At 40.2% G+C, this 18,237-nt stretch overlaps 2 protein-coding genes across 2 annotated transcripts in view; one reads left to right on the forward strand and one right to left on the reverse strand.

The window, feature by feature from the left end:
- Positions 1–7,628, forward strand: part of APOBR (apolipoprotein B receptor) — an 18,743-nt gene extending 11,115 nt beyond the window's left edge. Inside the window, exon 8 of the mRNA XM_088142774.1 lies at positions 7,428–7,628. The gene's annotated coding sequence lies outside the window, so the exon portion shown is untranslated. The remainder of the gene's footprint in view (positions 1–7,427) is intronic.
- Positions 2–18,237, reverse strand: part of IL27 (interleukin 27) — a 30,230-nt gene continuing 11,994 nt past the window's right edge. The window contains exons 2-5 of the mRNA XM_088142776.1: positions 9,573–9,766; positions 2,954–3,052; positions 1,330–1,494; positions 2–1,242 (exon numbers count right to left, since the gene is read on the reverse strand). Of these exons, the coding sequence (XP_087998902.1) occupies positions 1,021–1,242; positions 1,330–1,494; positions 2,954–3,052; positions 9,573–9,766 (680 nt within the window). The 3' untranslated portion in view covers positions 2–1,020. The remainder of the gene's footprint in view (positions 1,243–1,329; positions 1,495–2,953; positions 3,053–9,572; positions 9,767–18,237) is intronic.

Below are 18,237 nucleotides of genomic sequence, written 5' to 3' on the forward strand. Positions count from 1 at the left end.
AGGCAAGATTAGATCCTAACAATGGAACTCTTTTTGAACATTTCAATAAGGTCAGTTTTAAAGATAACAAACCATATAAGTGTAGATCTCGGCACTGGAAGGACAAAGTCTACCGATTGTAGATAAGAGCTTATCACATTTTCCTGACTATGGGAGGGAGTTCTGAGAAGAGAAAGATAAAGCCTGAAGAAAGGGATCAAGAGGCCTTGGGAAAGGGAGTAGGGTTTCTGGGGCCAGAAAGAGAACCTCCACCAGGTGAATTCAGCCAGCAACTGGAGATTCCTTTTCCCCGATGAATATGGATTAAATAGGTGTAATGCAATGTTATGTACTTTTTAAATATATTGGCATCAGATTGCAGGATTAACTGCACACTGATTAATTATATGAACTGACAAACCCTCTTTTGATCAGCTAGAGATACCACCAATTAATCAGGCAGTCAAATTTTAACTAAAAATAATACTTTTATTAACATAATTGTTAAAAACATGAAATGGCCAGTTCAAGCTTAGAAAAGGCAGTTTCACTAAAAACATTTGTTTTATATAGCATGCATATTTACTCAGATCTGTTTTAGAAAACTGTCAGAACAGTTTCTACATAATCTACCACCTATCTGCCTGTAGATACCCTCAAGGTTCTCTGGCCCATTTGACTAAAAAGCCATTAAAAAAAATAATGGGGAGATGGTATACTGTAAAGCAAAGCACTAGTCACCCACATATTTATGGATAAACACAGAATATTTAAAATTTCCTGAAAGCTAGCTGCCAAATCTTTCTGACCTCTGAAAAGTATTTTACTTTGCTTTCTTCTTCTCTGTCACATTGTCATGAGTAAAGTGCATTCACTAAACAGTTGCTTATTGAACATGGTCAAAACACTGCTTTGACAAATAAGTTAAAATAATGCAAATACATATAAAATATTTAGAAAAAAATAAATAGATATATAAATTAGATATTTTAGATAATTTACAAAACAACATTCCTGGCAGTTTGGAATAGGGGGTAGGGACTAAGATAGGAAATGGTGAGATTGGAAAGTCCTGGAAAATGAAGTCCTTTTGGTCACCCTCATCCTGAGCATCAAAAAATCTCGTGCCATACGGACCAGGAGACTCTTAAGAGAATGAAGGACAATATATACTTCTTGGCGGTTCCTCCATTGGCTATGGTGTTGAAGGATCTGAGGAGTTGGTACAGGCTGGATTTTAGATGGCAGGCCCCAAAGTGAAATCTACAGGAAAAATGAAAAATGAGTAACACAGCCAAAAACAAAGGACACCTTTCCCTCATCTCTGCCTCCAAAAAACAGGTAAACCACCTGGTAATTCACTTGATGACCAAGATCTCGGAGGATATCATCAACATCTTCAAACTGAGAGGCAAATTTGGAATTTTCTTTCACTGCTTCAAAGTTCCTCAGTTGTTGCACCAATCCCTGATAAAGTGAAAGGTTCTCTGCTATCTGGGACAGGCGCTTGGCATCCTGGAGGGAAGAAAGTGTTAGAAGCCAAGCAAAACAAGGTCAGTCGCTGAAGTATTAAAGAATTATTGTCAAAAATGGGCAACTCTGGAATGCCTGCAAAATATTAGGGGAGTAATTCTGCTCCCTTACATCCATCCCAATAACATTAAAAATTGGAGACAAGAGGAACTTCACTGTAGGGAAAAAAAAAAAGGTTATTTGTGGTAGTTTACCATGCCCTGGCTGAAACTAGTTCCCTTAGTTCCATATCTACATTGCATGGTGGAAACGATTCACTAAGCAGTTTGTGATCCAAAAATTTTCACTCCAAGCAAAACTAGTCAATAGTAAAATAATTTACAACATAGGTGTCCATGACAAATCTAATAACATCAAAATGTTAACAAGTGCATCAAAACATTATTGTGCAAATGACCCAGTTGTAATTGTCTCATGTTGGATCTATTGCAAGTACAGTACATGTCACAACATTGGCACCAAAATGTGCATGTCTGCATTTGTCTTCCTTGCTCTCCCTGTGGAAGCCTATGGTTTACAAGAGTGCATTTATTAATACACAACAATAGTAATTGGAGAGTTCCAAAAGTTAGCTGGATACTGGTTAGTGGAGCTGTGATGTTGGCATTGGTATTATCCAATAAGCACCTACAATACTGATGCAGGCTAGTTGTGACTTCTGTAATATGTAAAAGGAAAACAAATTGTTTTAACCTTGATCATACACAATGTGCAGACCTTGCAAGCAACTTAAGAGAATGCAGCACTCTTAACTTACTTATTCTAGTATTGGAACTCATGTTCTCTGAGAGGTTACTTAGCATTTTTTGCTTAGTAATTTGCTAACCTATTAGCAAATTACATTTGTTAGCATTCTTAGGGGAGATCACAAGAGTGGATTTGATGGAAAAACAGTTTAAGTTATATAAGTTGGTGAACAGATATCGCCTTGTTTCCAGTTGTCATTATCTTATGGTATCCTATCTTCCTAACCAATTGAATCTATTATTTCTGTCTTCTAACCATCAAGTTGCCTATTGTTCATGTCACTCTAGATTACTTTTGCTTTGAGTCTGATGGATGATTACCAGTATGAGAGGACCTTTCAGTGATACTTCAGTTGCCTTCATTCAAATGTCTTCTACCAAATATGGTACCTTGGGAGCACCATGTTAAAACTGGTTCGCTCAGACTTTTGAAAGACGATGAGATCTCCCATATCTAGGCTTCAAAAATCCACAACCCTACTAGATGGTTATAGAGATATGGAAAAACTAATTCATTGTGCGACATCTAGCAGTTGTCTGAATTTTTGCAGCAAGCCTAATTGAGTTGTTTCTCCACGTGATGTATTTGGTGACTGGTATTCTTAATAAATGGCATTCTTTCTTTTATTGGTCTTTGGAGCCACTTTGAGGATTTTATGGAAAAATACAAATGCAAAAGTAAAAAATATTCTTACTGGAAGAGAGATCCATGTGTGAAGATCAATGCTGGTTGAGGGAAGAAGCCCCAGGTGGGAAATAAGGGTGACTTGAACTCCGGGTAAACGGTCAGAGAGCTGGAAAAAGAAGAGCAAGTGTGACTCTAAATACATTTTCAACCAGTCCTTGTAGCAGTGCCTTAAGAAGCATATATTACTTAAATAGAGGACGGTATGATTATTGGGTGACTGAGACCTATCACTCCAAGAATTTTGAACCAGAACATCTCCTTTCAGCTGGATTCCTGAGGGAGATGTGATAAATGCAGAGGGCAGAGGCTTCAAGGGGTCTCCAACGGTCAACCCAAAGGAGAAATTTTGAGTGATAAGGACATGTGACACTGAAGCTCTGGGTCTTTAGTCAAGGTTATCTTCCAAGAGTCAGTATCTGGTTTAAATAACAGTGACGGCTACACGTATTTGTAAAGAGTAAAGCATGAATTGAAGGTGAAGCACTGCTTTATGAACAGCAAGCTTGTTTTGTATTCAATGCAGAGAAAAGCAAATCTCAGCTGCTCTTTTCAAATTGAACAATATAAGTTGGCTTCTAAGTCTCATTCACTGAGTCTGCCTGTATTCTCCCACATTCCACATTACTAATTTCCAGTTATTAATTTCACATTACAAAACAGAAAATTTTCAGATTTGGAAAAGATTTGGAAGCAGCAGAAAGAAATAGATAAAGAAATGTGAGGAAGAAAAGGAAAAAAAAGGGGGGGTAGGAAAAAGAAACAGAAAAGAAGAAAAGAACAACTTCTGACTTTCTTTGGCACAGTTATACGTAAGATATTACATTAACTTCTTACCCTAGTAATATCAATAAAACACAACATTTCTATAGCAAAAACAATTCTAAATAGCAAATCTCAAAGTCAAAATTTCATTTCTTTCAGTTACAAGCAAAAATCCCAAGAGTAATTTCTAAATAGAAACAAAATTAAAGAAATTTATACAGACATATTATCCCAAGGTCCTTACCAACATTTGAAGTATCAGTTAATCTATCGTTATTCAATACCTGTCTACTTTTTTTCTATAACAGTAAAATCCATAAACATTATCATATAATCCCAGTCCAAAAATAAATTCCAGTATTACCAATCCAAAATCATAATTTGTACATTTTAACCTTGGTCCCATACGTCCACTTTAAAACATCTCCAGTTGGGGGAGATGGGCGGCATACAAATTTAATAATAAATACATAAAAAATAAATAAATAAATTCCTTTTTCTTCTTTACAGGGAGCCTGACATTTAATCTTTTCTTCAAGTGAAATCTCAAGTAAAAAAAAGTCACTTTGTCCTTTTTTTACTATCAAAGACACCTTCAAAGGTTTAATAAGTCCTTCCTGAGCATCCAAAAGAGAAAAATCTCCAACTCTTCTGCTTTTTGATCTGGATAGTCAAAAAAAAATTATGTTGTACATTTGGGCTTTATAAAGAACTCATTATCTCCAGGCTGAAGATAAACTAAATCATCCAGGCCTCCATCCAAATCCAGATCTCTTATTTCATTTCCTGTTCTGAAGATTGTCTTACTTCACAACTTATAACATTGTCAATATTCTTATTTTCAATATCCAATTTTGTTTGCAAGTCAATATCACTATCAAATCTGATTTTTTTTCTCAAAGGCTTCAAATTTAGTTTCTGTCACTTGTAGAATTCTAGTAGTGAGATCTTCCAATAAATGTGTAAGTGTCTCTTTAAATTCCCTTTGCTGCACTGCAGCCACGACAAGCCTTGCACACAGGAAAAAAAATGGGTAAAAAGCAAGGCCTCAGAGTACTTTTGTGTACAAAGCTCCTCCAGTCAGCATTGCAGCAAAGAAAGAAAAAAAGCACCTTTCCCACAGAAATCTTTAACCCACAATCTCAAGCTCCCATCTCACAAGTACAGATTCAACAAAATTAACTTTTTTAAAATCCAAAAAAAATTCACTTGTTGCATAAAAACACCCAGTAATTCAGTCCTTCGACTCTTTGCTCAATATATAAATCATGGACTGGTTCTGTTTGATTTTAACAACAGTCCCATATAGTAGGACAGCCTGGGAAATAGTTCCTGACAATTTGAGCCAAAAATGGAAAAGATGCCTTTTCCCAAATATACCCACCCAAATCTTAAATTCTTCAGAAATTTTGCTTGGAATCCCTCTGCCAAACGAGGCAAGACAGAAAATGATTAGTGAAAATGCTGGGAGGTTATTTTGCACAGGATTAAAGTAACTCTAACACACTTTCCCAGCAAAGCTAAAACTGCCAGCTCAACCATAAAACGTTTAGAAAGCCAAGGAATGCCAATAAGGGGGAAAAGATACTGGGAGGAAAGCAGAGCTCTGAGGAAACACAAGAAAGTAACTCCCTGGAAACAATTATGCTCACGGAATAACTCCCACCTTGTTGTTTCAAACCTTCCTTCTTTGTAGTTTCGCTCTAATACAGTGTTTCTCAACCTTGGCAACTACCATGCATGGACTTCAATTCCCAGAATTCCCTAGCCAGAATTCTGGGAGTTGAAGTCCACACATCTTAAAGTTGCCAAGGCTGAGAAACACTGCTCTACTACCTCAGCATTACGCCTTAATTGCCTCCCTGACTTCACTAGACACACAACTGAATGTAATCAAGTCTCTTGCTGCTGTATCGAATCCCATGTATTTTAAGTGGTGTGAACTCCATGTATACTCTAATTTGCATACATCTATTAAGAGGGAAGAGATCATCCTCTTTAGGCTGGTTTTTGCCTCCAGTGCTGTCGGTAAACCAACATGTGCTTCGGTGCAATGTGTCTTGGTCTGCAGTTGAGAAATCCTGGGAAAATTCTCCTACAATAACAAAGCCTAGAAGGTTGGTTAGTTGTCTAGACCAGTGTTTCCCAATCTCAGCAACTTTAGGTGGTGTGAACTTTAACTCCCAGAATTCCCCCTGCTGGGAGTTGAAGTTCACACCACTTAAAATGGCTGAGGTTGAGAAACACTTGGTCCACACTTTAAAAATGGCAGGTTTTCTCAGTTATGGGGAGGAGGAGAGGGAGAGGGAGAGGAGAAAGGAGAAAGGAGAAAGGGATTGTGGGACAAGAAATGGAAGGGATGAATGCCTTGAAAAAAATCAGACTGAGAACAGATGTGAATGTAGAAACAAGAAAATGAAGGATTCCTGTGCAAGAAAAAGAAGCAAAAGGGTAGAGTTCCTTGGCAAAATGTTACATCAGTGGCCCCTAGGGGCCAATTGATTATAAACTGCAGAAAATCTATGCATCCAAATGTTGAATTTTCCCATAGAAAGGACTTTTTCACAGCAATGCTCTGGTTTTGAAACAGCCTTCACCAGCACCTTTTGACTTTTTGGTGTCGGCAGCAAACTTTTTTTATTCACCCAAATGTGACTTTCAAATTACCTCTCAATTTGAAATTGATATTTCACTAATTACACATTAGCAATTTGTTTTAATACATAAACCTGTAACCTATTTTAATATTGTGTTTGTTTTGTTTTGTGATCCTCTCAGATATAGTTATAGCAATGGAGGAAAGGAATATTTTTTTAAAATTAAGTGTATGCATCATAGCACTTCTCTCAATCAAATCTTGGGGGGGGGGGGGAAACCAGCCATAAAATTAATGTGAATTACTTCCTGCCCCCCAATCTAACTTTTGACTGTGAAGTTTCTCGCACTGTATTCAGCTTCCATTTAAAAGAGAGGGTAATAACCACATTTTTAAAAAATCTATTGTTTAGATTTTATTGGTCAGTTGCTCAGTTAAATTGACTTGGCCAATTTATTAACCAATTCATGAAGATCTCTCTTTTTTCTCTCTCTCTCTACCCCTCCCTCCCTCCCTCCATCTCAAGCAGGATCTTTCTACAGAGAGGTGCTGACTTTAGCACATAGCCAAAGGAGGGGTCCTCACATCCCCTCCCTCTCCAGATGGAAAAGCCCTTGTAGTTTTGGAAAGCACAGAGAGTTCTCTGGCAGGAGGGAGACAAGCCAATGTGGAGGAGGAGGAGGAGGAGTAAAGATGCCGGCTAGAGCAGGGAGTTTCAGCTTTTTGTCTCCCCTCAGCCATGGAAGATCACTGAATGACCCTGGCCAGTCGTTCTGTCTCAGCCCACCTCACAAGGTTGCTATTGTGGGGAGAGGAGGAGGAGGAGGGAGGGTGGCACATGCCACCTTGCACTCCTTTACAAAAGGTGGGATATAAATCAAACAAATAAGCCAGAAGCCGTGTGGTGGGAGTGAGGGTGAGCAAAGAGAGAGCTAAGATTCTACTCCACCCTCTGATTAAAACTGGAATTTTCAGGAAGAATTTTCCAGGTAAAAAATTGGCACAGGGGTAACGTCTATTCCAAGGGTTCTGGTCTCTAGAGGAATGGGGAAAGTTAGCTAAGAACTATGGAAACTTTCTTTTTTTCTCTCTCTGTTTTAAATCTAATCTTTTTCCTCTGCAGATTACTGTTTCTATACAAGATCATTCCTTATGCGCTTTATGCAGATGGACACCTCTTTACATCAGAATTGCTTCTAAATGGGAGCAGTTCAGTCACCAGCATCATCTTGGGACCTTCTCAGAATCTCAGCTTTTCCTGTAAATTTTCCTCTTAGAGGTTCTTCTTAAGATGTGTCTCTGATCTGAGTGGCCCTATATTTTTATCTTCCCAACCACTGAATGTTTCTTCATATCACTGTGACCTCCCTTTTCCTTTTTTAAAAATAAAATGTGGTTCTATGTATTTATTAAGAGACTGGTCTATCTCCCCACAGAGAAGGATGGACTAATTTCCCTAGTAATATATCTCAACGCTACCAAACCAGGTGGTGGTATAGAGTTTATTTCCTTTTTATGACTTTTTTTCTAGTAATGTACACGTACTGTGGGAGCCTCATTTTCTCTCACACTAGAGTTAGGGTGGAGGATGCCAAGCGAAAGCATGCCCTAGAATCATAGAACTGTAGAGTTGGAAGGGACATAAAAGGTCATCATGTCCAACCCCCTGCACACTGTAGGAGTCACTACCCATCCCTGATAGATAACTATCCACCCTCTCTTGGAAAACCTCCAGTGAAGTGAAGAAACCACTCCATTGGTTTGACAGCTGTTACTGTCAAGACGTTCTTAATATCTAATCCGTATCTACATCCTTGACATTTCATCCCATTAGTCCTAGTCTTTTCTGGAGCAAGTGACAGTTAAGTGTGAATCCTCTACAGCAGGGTTGTGCAAACTTGGCCACTTTAAGATGAGTGGACTTCAACTCCCAGAATTCCCCAGCCAGCACTCATCTTAAAGTGGCCAAGTTTGGACAACACTGCTCTACAGTGTGGCAGCCTTTCAGATATTTGAAGATAGCTATCATGTCCCCTCTCAACCTTCTCTTCTGAAAGCTAAACATACCTGGGTCTTTTTACCATCTTGGTAGCCTTTCTCTGGACTTGCTCCAGTTTAGCAATGTCTTTTTTAAACTGGGGTGTGCAGAACTGAATGCAGTACTCCAAGTAAGGCTGACCAAGGAAGAGAAGAGCGGGATAATTACTTCCCACAGTCTGGACTCTATGTTCCTCTTGATGTAATTGACCTTCTTTGCAGGAGATAGTTGGTGGCAGCAATGACTCCCAAATTGCATACTAAGGCAGAAGGCATGGCGAGAGTATTTAGTCTTGGGGGGGTGGGGGGTGGGACCTCTGAGAGAAGGAATTTGAATATTCCAACCTCTTCGCTGGGCATGCAGCCTTCCCTCAGTTCAAATCACCAGTTTTTATCTGCCATACAAATGACAGAAACAACCAGTAGCCCATCCTTACTGACACTTATTGATTGATATTTTTATTTATCTATTTATTTTTCACATTTCTGTCTGGCTGCAATCCAAAGGCTCTCTGCAGCTTACATAGACAACAAAATCCAAGTAAAACAAGGCTTGTTTTACAGTAAAACACCACCACCCAAACATGATACTATGAACAATCAAAAGAAAGTAAAGATGGCATGATAAAATCAAAGGCAGGCTCCCCAAAACATTCCCCTCTTTAAGAGGCTTCCAAAACATTATGATGAGGACGGGGCCTAATTTCTACTGGGAGGTTGTTCCACAGCACTGGCGCTGCCATGGAAAAGCACCACCTTCTTGCTTCAGTCTCCTGAATCTCCCCAAAATATGGGATCAATAACATATACTCTCTGATCTAATTGGCTGAGCCAATACTCATTGGAGTAGGCAGTCCTACAGATACCCAGGTGCCAAGCCATAAAGGAGTTTATAGGTTAAAACCAACATCTTAAATTGTACCCAGAAACTGGTAAGCAACTGGTGCAGGTCCACAAAACCAGTGTTATATCCTCCCAATGATGGGAGTAAAAAAAATACATGGGCTGCAGCATTTTAGACCAATTGTAATTTCCAAGTAGTTTTTAAGGGCAGCCCCAAATAGAATGTATTACAGTAGCCTTAAAAAGTTTGATGATTGGTTAATAAATTGGACACAGAAAAGAGAATGGAGGAACTAATTTAAAAATAAGAGTTGCCTTCTCCTTGGGTTATCATCCAATACCTGTCTCCTCACTTACAGTCTTTGAGAAGAAAGAGTAGTAGACTTACATAGCATTGTGTAAGGTTCTTTGTTTTGTGGAGAAGTTGCCGTGAGAGTTTTAAGCTGATGCTAAATTCTTTTTGCAGATTCAGCTGCTTTTGAGGGATGCTCTCAAGCCCAGATCCCTTCTCCTCTTGGAATCCAGTTGAAGGGGCAGCAAGAAGGATGTCAAAGTTGAGAAGAATTTGGAGGAGGAGGAGAACTGCACCTAGAAAAAAAATTGAGATAGTATTGGATGCTAGTGTATCTAAGCCAGACCTATGTACTTATAAAATACTGGCAATATCAGACAATGCCATTGTGGGGAAAATAGATGCACATCCACATGGATGGGCCACATGAAGGCCCCTCTTTTTCTGCAGATAGTTAAACCTCTGTGTTACATGTTTACCATACCTGTATATTGATGGGGAAAAAACATAAAAGTAGGAACCCCTCCTGTAAATCAGTAAATCCATAATCTAAAGTTAGCTAATGTACCCTGTGTTGGGAAGGGAGTTAATTTTGCCCATAAAATTCCTGCTACAGCATCTCAGGAATGATATGTTTACCCCAGATCTGGTCTACAGATTTGTCACATGGCCATCTCATAATTTATACTGGGGAAATCCATTTGAGGGGAATTTCATTTTACAGAGATACTATCATACTGAGATCTTTTCAGTTACACTGAGCCTTAAGTTTATTACTAACAAAAACCATAACTGAACTATTAATAGGCTGAGACTGCATACACCTCAAAGCGAAGTTGAGAATCTGCTAGGAAAATAGAGGGAACCATGTAAGGAAGATGTAACCCAAGGCTGAGATGGTAGCAACAATAGCCACAATGGGGACGCTAGTCCAGCCTTCCCCAACCTGCTGATCAAAATATATCCCTGACTACATCTCATTAGCCCCAGCCAGGATAAGCATGTTGGGAGTTTTGATTTGAGGCAGCTTAGGAAAGTCTTGGGTTATAGCACTGGACACAGGTAGAAGGTAGATCAAATGTTCTTGAGCCAGTCCTTTTCTGATGCTCAGTCGTATCTTTATTGTTTTCAGAAGGAAATGAGAAGGCTATACCTCTATCATCCAATCATTTACAGTATTCAGATGGTTATTTTGTAGGATTCTTTGTTGCATATGATAGAAAGTCCTTCTTTCCTTCCCTAAAGGTAAACTATAGTACAATAATAAACTAAATATGCTTGAACAGATAACTATTATTATATCCTCCCTTTCTTCCACCAAAACTCAGTTATGCACATGGAGACCCCTGATAGCCTCCCATCCAGACCAGCAGTGCCATCAGAGCAGGACTTTGAGATGGACATCTGGCTCACATTTTGAAGTAATAAGTAATTTGAGTAATAAACATTATCATCTAAAGAGGCATCTCCTCTAAGACCATTATGTCCAGAAGCTAAGATTATCTAACTGCTCAACTTTGATGTTGGAAAAGACTCCTGAGAATACTGTGGACAGTCAAGAAAACAAACCAATGAATCATCGAATAAATCAACCCAGAGTTCTCACTCAGGGCACAAATGACCAGGCTCAATTTATCCTACTTTGGACACGTTATGTAAAGACCCAGCTCTTTGGAGAAGGCTCTAAAACTGGGAAAGGTGGAAGGAAAGAGAAGAAGAGAACGACCTGCAGCAAGGTGGATGGACTCAACTACAATGGCATTGAATGCACCATTGAAAGACCAGATTAGGGATAGATCGTCATGGAGAAAATCTATCTATGTGGTTGCTAAGAGTCAAAAACGACTTGATAGCACATAATCAATCAATCAATCAATCCAGAATGTTACTGAACCCAAACCTGTGTCAGTGTATATCAGAATTTGCGCTTCAGAGAATGCCAGGCTATGTCTTTTAAAAGGCAGCATAAAATTGCAACCTTGGATGCCCTGTCCCCTTCTAGCTAAGGGGACCCTGATGATACCTCTTCTTGTTACTGACTCATCCAGCCTTCACATTTGTTCCTAGTTTCCATCCCAGGAGACACAGATAAGCCTCTTTTCACATAAGAAGAGCAGTTAGAGAGCAATTTTTTTTTTCTTATCTTACCGCGTGGACACATCCTGAGGCTTTCCAGTTCGTGGGGGATCTCTGTCCGCCTGTTTGAGAAGTCTAATCCTGCAGCCCATTCTGGGGGCCTTTTGAAGAACAGCGGCTTTCATTTTCGTGGGAACACAAAATGTCCAAGATTACACTGTATCAGATTTAAGGGGCAAAAAAAGCTCTCCAGTTATTTTTACTATGGTTTCAAGCGGAAGAGTAACGTATTGGAGCAGCAAATAAATTTTTTTAAAAGTTCCTCTTTTTTCTCTCTGAGGAAAAAGGAAACAGGTCACGTGAACAAGGCCCCCCTTGTCCTGCAGATTTCTCTCTCTCTCTCAACATGGACTTTTCCAAAACCACCTACGTATTTCAGTTTTGCTCTGTGTTTGCTCCTAATCCCCCCTCCTTTCTAACAGATTATCATGAAAAGTACCCTTAATCAAATGCCCTGTGATCCCTAGTTCAAGTTTCCTCAGTGCAAGTTTTCCATACCATGCTAACTAGCTGCCATAGATCCTTTTTAGTTCTGGCTAAAGTTAACAAAGGCCTCCCTTGGCGCTGCACATTTTATTCTGTATCTATTCTGATACAGACCTAAAATTACAGTATAGCATTTTAATGAAATAAATCTTGGAAGTGTTTATTGTAGTGCAAATAACAAATAGTATTTCAGCTGCACTGAGGTGTTCATCTTACATATGGTTGGATTTTTAATTCTTCGTCCCGCAAAAATATTGTAAAGGACAAAACTGGGATCCTGGAAAGAGTAAAAGATTGCCTGTAAGAAAACACCATGATGTCAGAATGATGACACAACTGTGATTATGTCACCATGCATATGTCATTCTTGCTGATGCCTATCGTGGGTTTTAGCTTTTGTCATTATCTCAGCCGAAAAGATTATGGACGCTTCCAGATGGCTTCTAGGTCTACAAGCTAAAAGTCACTGTGCATCTAATCCAACTTTTCTGCCTTATACTGATGAGATCATGAGATCATCTAGCACCTAAGTTCCTCTCCTTTGGCTCAAGAGAAACATACGACCCACCAGGAACTTAGGTGTGGCCTCCAACATTCCTGCAGATCCTGTTGTTGACCACCAGCAAACCCAAGATTGCTTCTTTGCTCTGCCTTCTCTTCCCTTCTCCTCTAAATATGAATATGAGACTATTTGCATGAGCACGTATGAGAGAATAAAGGATTTGTTTCTCTCATACTGAACCTGGGAATCAGCTGAGAGAAATATGATGGGCTTCACTATGTATGTATGTATTAATGCTAAAATGTAAGAAATAAATGATTAAATTGATTATAAGGTAAACATTAATATCTAATTCATTTAATTTTCAGCTCTGTCCACTTTTATGGTTATTTGTTGTGGTTTTTCTCCATGACAATTTGTCCCTAACCTGATCCTTTAGCTCTTCCAATGGTGCATCCATTGCCATGTAACCGAGTCTATCCATCTTGCTGCTGGTCATCCTCTTCTTCTTTCCCAGCATTAGAGCCTTCTCCAGAGAGCTAGATCTTTGTGTAATGTTTCTGAAGTAAGGTAGTGTTTGAGTTACGGCAGCAACTGGGACCAGAATTTCCATCGTTAAATGACGCAGTTGTAAAATGTGATGTCATGTGACCGCATCACTAGCAATGGCAATCCCAGCTGTCCCAGTTGCTGTCATAAACCCAGGACTGTGCGGATCATTAACTGAGGACCTCATGTGACCATGACGTAGGAAGAGGAGGGAGTCCCAGGCAAGCAGGCCAGTGGGTGAAAGCTGCAGGTGAGAGCTACAGGCGAGTGCCACAGGCAGATGCTATGGGGTGCGTGTGGGTGTGTGGGTGCTGTGAATAGGCTCTATGAAGCACGAGCGGGTACACGGGTACAGCAGGCAAGTGGGTGGGTGCCACGGGGAGGTGCTATGGAGCACAGGTGGAGGTGTGGGTGTAGTGGGTGGGCAGGTGCCACGGGCAGGCACTATGAAGCACAGTTGTGTGGGAGTGCAGCAGGCAGGCGCTATGGAGTGTGGGGAGTTGGTGGTGAAAAAGCAGTGGGAGGGGGAAGGACTTGTTCTGTTGACTTTGCTTGTGGAAAGCCAGCAGGAAAGGTCACAAATGGCAATCATGTGACTGTGAATGCGGCAACTGTTGTAATTGCGAGCCAGTTGCCAAGCAGCTGAATTGTGATCACGTGACCATGGGGATGCTGTGACGACCGCAATTTCGTGGACTGGTTGTAAGTCCTCCTCGTTCAGCACTGTTGTAACTTTGTATGGTTGCTGAATGAGTAGTCGTAACCTGAGGATTACCTGTGGTCATTTGTGCCTCGAAGAAGAACTCTGGGTTGATTTGTTCAATTATACATTAGTTTGTTTTCTTGGCTGTCCATGGTATTGTCAGGAGCCTTCTCCAGCTCCAGTGTTCAAAACCATCAATACACTTCCTATCCTGCTTTTTTAAAGCCCAACTTTTGCTTCCATAGAGTGTCACAGGGAATACCATGGCTTGTGCAGTTCTGATCTCTGTAGGTATAGACACATCATGGAATTTGAATATATTTTCCAAGGCTTTCATGGCTGCTTTACCAAGTGCTAGTCTGCAGTGTATTTCTTGACTGCTTGTTCCTTTATTGTTGATGCCCCATCTTAAAAGGCAGAAGCTATCCACCACTTCAATATCTTCACTGTCAATTCTAAGGCTGGTGTTCTACCTGTTGTCGTTTGTTTGATCTTCTTTATATTTTATTTTAGACCCATTTTTTCACTATGCTCCTTGACTTTTATTACCACAGCTTGTAGATTCTTTGCATTTTCAGGTTATCAGGGTAGCGTCATCAGCATAGCTCAGGTTATTGATGTTTCTTCCTCCAATTTTAAAACCATGCATATAGCCTTGTTACACTGCTTTGCCAACCCAGAGCCACTCAGTTTCACCATGTTCTGTCTCTACTGTGGCTTCCTGACCTATATATAAGTTTCTCATGAGGACAAGATGTTCTCGGTTTTCAATTTTTCTGAGCACATTACCCAGCTTGACATGATCGCCACAAAGGCCTTTCTCTACGAAGCACATAGTAATTTCTTTTGGGTATTATTTGGCTTTCTCAATTATCTAGCATGTATCAGCAATAATGTCTCATGTTCCTTGGCCTTTTCTAAAGCCAGCTTGAATATCTGGCATCTCTTTTTCCATGTAGGGCTCTAATCTGCATTGAATGATTATTTTGCTAACATGTGAAATGAATATTATTGTACAATAGTTTGCACACTGTTTTAAGTCTCCTTTTTTTGGTATTGGAATGTAGATTGACCTCTTCCAATCTGTCAGCCAGTGTGTTGTTGTCCGGATTTGTTGGCACAGATTGGTTGAAATGTTTACTGGTTCTTCTGTTGCTTGAGATATTTCTGTGGTATTCCATCAATTCCTGTAGCCTTCTGAGTTGGTAATCACCAGAGTGCTGATATGACTTCATTTTCTAGTACTAGAGATTCTTATAAGTAGGAAGTATCTTCTGAGGTAACTTGGATGTTGTCATCTCTACTGAACAGTATTTCAGTATGCTCCTTCCATCTTCCTTTGATCTCCTTTGTATCCTTTGACAGAATTAGTGTCTGTCCATTGGCATCCTTTAGCATACCAATTCAAGGTCTCCTAGAGAAACTGACTAGAGTACAACAACTGCCAGGGGCAGGACAGGGAGAGGATGGGTCTATCTTTGCTTCCTGGCAGAAATTATTGGTCATGAAATGATTATTTATTTTTTAAAAAACTATGAAATTTACAGGAAGAATTGTATCTGTGAAGAAAGAAATTCTGTAATGGTATGTGGGAATGACCTTGGGAGATTGGGCCCAGAGACGCTGCCTAGGGAATGGGCAGATAAGAGACAGCATAGTCCGCAGCTGGATAGTGGGTGGGGCAAGAGGCTCAGAAGAGACCCTCCCTAATTTCTTGATGGTAAAGGAGATGGCGGGAGAATTGTACTTTCAGACTTGCAAGATTCTGTTAATGTAGCCTTATAATAAAGTAGAATTAGCTCATCTGGTCATGTTTCCTGTCTGATCTACCTGGTAAGGCTGACATCAGTCTTGCAAGCCTCATATTCTCTTCCAAAAACAGGAATTTCAGGAATGGCCTCCAATCCTCAAGGAACTCCACTATCCAGCTGCAGACTATACTCTTATCTGATTGTTCCCTAGGCAGCACCTCTGGGCGCATCTCCCAAGGTCATTCTTACATACCATTACAAATTCAAACTAAAAATGACTCCCCAGAGATAGCAACTAAAACTTCATTTTACTGATTGCCAATCACCGAGGCCTTTCCTCTAGTATCTCCTAGTCATAGATCATTCAGTCCAATCCCATGCAGGAACCTAGTTTAAAGCAAGCAGAATCTGCCTTCTTGTAGCTTAGACTTTATGTCCTGTACAACTTGATTTTGGGTCCTGTACAACAGAGAACAAGCCCCTTTCAGATGGATATATGGGTGGATGGAGGGATGGTGCAAAAAAGTGGGGGAGGGACTATCTCTTATGTATGAAACAGAAGTACTAGAATGCTACTGTATCCTAACTTATCCCCACAGATATGAACTGTGTGTGGTGCTCATCTTATAAACACAATTGATATTTCACTGTATTGTTTGTCATGTGCCCATTGAACAGCAATTGTATTTGGCAAAATTACTTTCAACGTAGTGCCTCATCTACACAAAGGAGTCCCATGTAGATCTGCCCCCATATGTGACTCTATTTGGAGGAAGGATGGGATTAAACTGCATCCCACGTTATTAATAGAATCGTCTTAGCTATGCAAAAAACTAGAGATGGTTATCTCAGTAGAACGATACTTGTGTTGCATGATTCAGCACAGAGCTGAAAGTGGAAGCTGGGTTTCCCATGTACAACCCAAAACCTCTAGTAACTGTACTGTAGGAGGTTTAAAAATAATCACTATAAACTTACAAAGAAAGTTAGAAGCAGCACATTGACTTGGAGAACTTTGCACATATTTCAGAAACTTGTGCTAAAAAGATTGTTCACAAGAATTATGAGATGAAACCATGAATTAAAATCAGTCCAGTAGCAGAAGGCTGCCACAGAGAAGTTTTCCCACTGCATCTCTCCATGTTTTTTTAAATAACCACTGATGTTCATACAGGAAGCTAAATGCATTGCTTGAGAGGCGCTCAGCACCGGTTTAGTTAATAGATTCCTGCAGCATGAATTTTTCAGGAGGACCAGCACAGGTGAGAAAATGTGTTATTTTTTTTTCTTTTCAGCTGAATTCCCAATAGAAGTTGTCCTTCTGAAGACATTTATCTACAGTCAGGTCCAGAAATATTGGGACATTGACACAATTCTAACATCTTTGGCTCTATACACCACCACAATGGATTTGGAATGAAACAAACACAATGTGCCTTAACTGCAGACTGTCAGCTTTAGTTTGAGGGTATGTACATCCAACTCAGGTGAACAGTGTAGGAATTACAACAGTTTGCATATGTGCCTCCCACTTGTTAAGGGACCAAAAGTAATGGGACAATTGGCTTCTCAGCTGTTCCATGGCCAGGTGTGTGATATCCCCTCAGTACCCCAATTACAATGTGCAGATAAAAGGCCCAGAGTTCATTTCAAGTGTGCTATTTGCATTTGGAATCTGTTGCTGTCAACTCTCAAAATGAGATCCAAAGAGCTGTCACTATCAGTGAAGCAAGCCATCATTAGGCTGAAGAAACAAAACAAACCCATCAGAGAGATAGCAAGAACATTAGGCGTGGCCAAAACAACTGTTTGGAACATTCTCAAAAAGAAGGAATGCACCGGTGAGCTCAGCAACACTAAAAGACCCGGGAGACAACGGAAAACAACTGTGGTGGATGACCGAAGAATTCGTTCCCTGGTGAAGAAAACACCCTTCACAACAGTTGGCCAAATCAAGAACACTCTCCAGGAGGTAGGTGTATGTGTGTCAAAGTCAACAATCAAAAGAAGACTTCACCAGAGTGAATACAGAGGGTTCACCACAAGATGTAAACCATTGGTGAGCCTCAAAAACAGGAAGGCCAGATTAGAGTTTGCCAAACGACACCTAAAAAAGCCTTCACAGTTCTGGAACAACATCCTATGGACAGATGAGACCAAGATCAACTTGTACCAGAGTGATGGGAAGACGAGTATGGAGAAGGAAAGGAACTGCTCATGATCCTAAGCATACCACCTCATCAGTGAAGCATGGTGGTGGTAGTGTCATGGCGTGGGCATGTATGGCTGCCAATGGAACTGGTTCTCTTGTATTTATTGATGATGTGACTGCTGACAGCAGCAGCAGGATGAATTCTGCAGTGTTTCGGGCAATATTATCTGCTCACATTCAGCCAAATGCTGCAGAACTCATTGGACGGCGCTTCACAGTACAGATGGACAATGACCCAAAGCATACTGCAAAAGCAACCAAAGAGTTTTTGAAGGGACAGAAGTGGAATGTTATGCAATGGCCAAGTCAGTCACCTGACCTGAATCCCATTGAGCATGCATTTCACTTGCTGAAGACAAACCTGAAGGGAAAATGCCCCAAGAACAAGCAGGAACTGAAGACAGTTGCAGTAGAGGCCTGGC

Source organism: Python bivittatus, unplaced genomic scaffold, assembly GCF_059951505.1.
Source record: "Python bivittatus isolate LINGU-HERP-01145 unplaced genomic scaffold, Pbiv_v1 ctg000440_np1212, whole genome shotgun sequence".
In the NCBI taxonomy this organism is placed as follows: Eukaryota; Metazoa; Chordata; class Lepidosauria; order Squamata; family Pythonidae; genus Python; species Python bivittatus.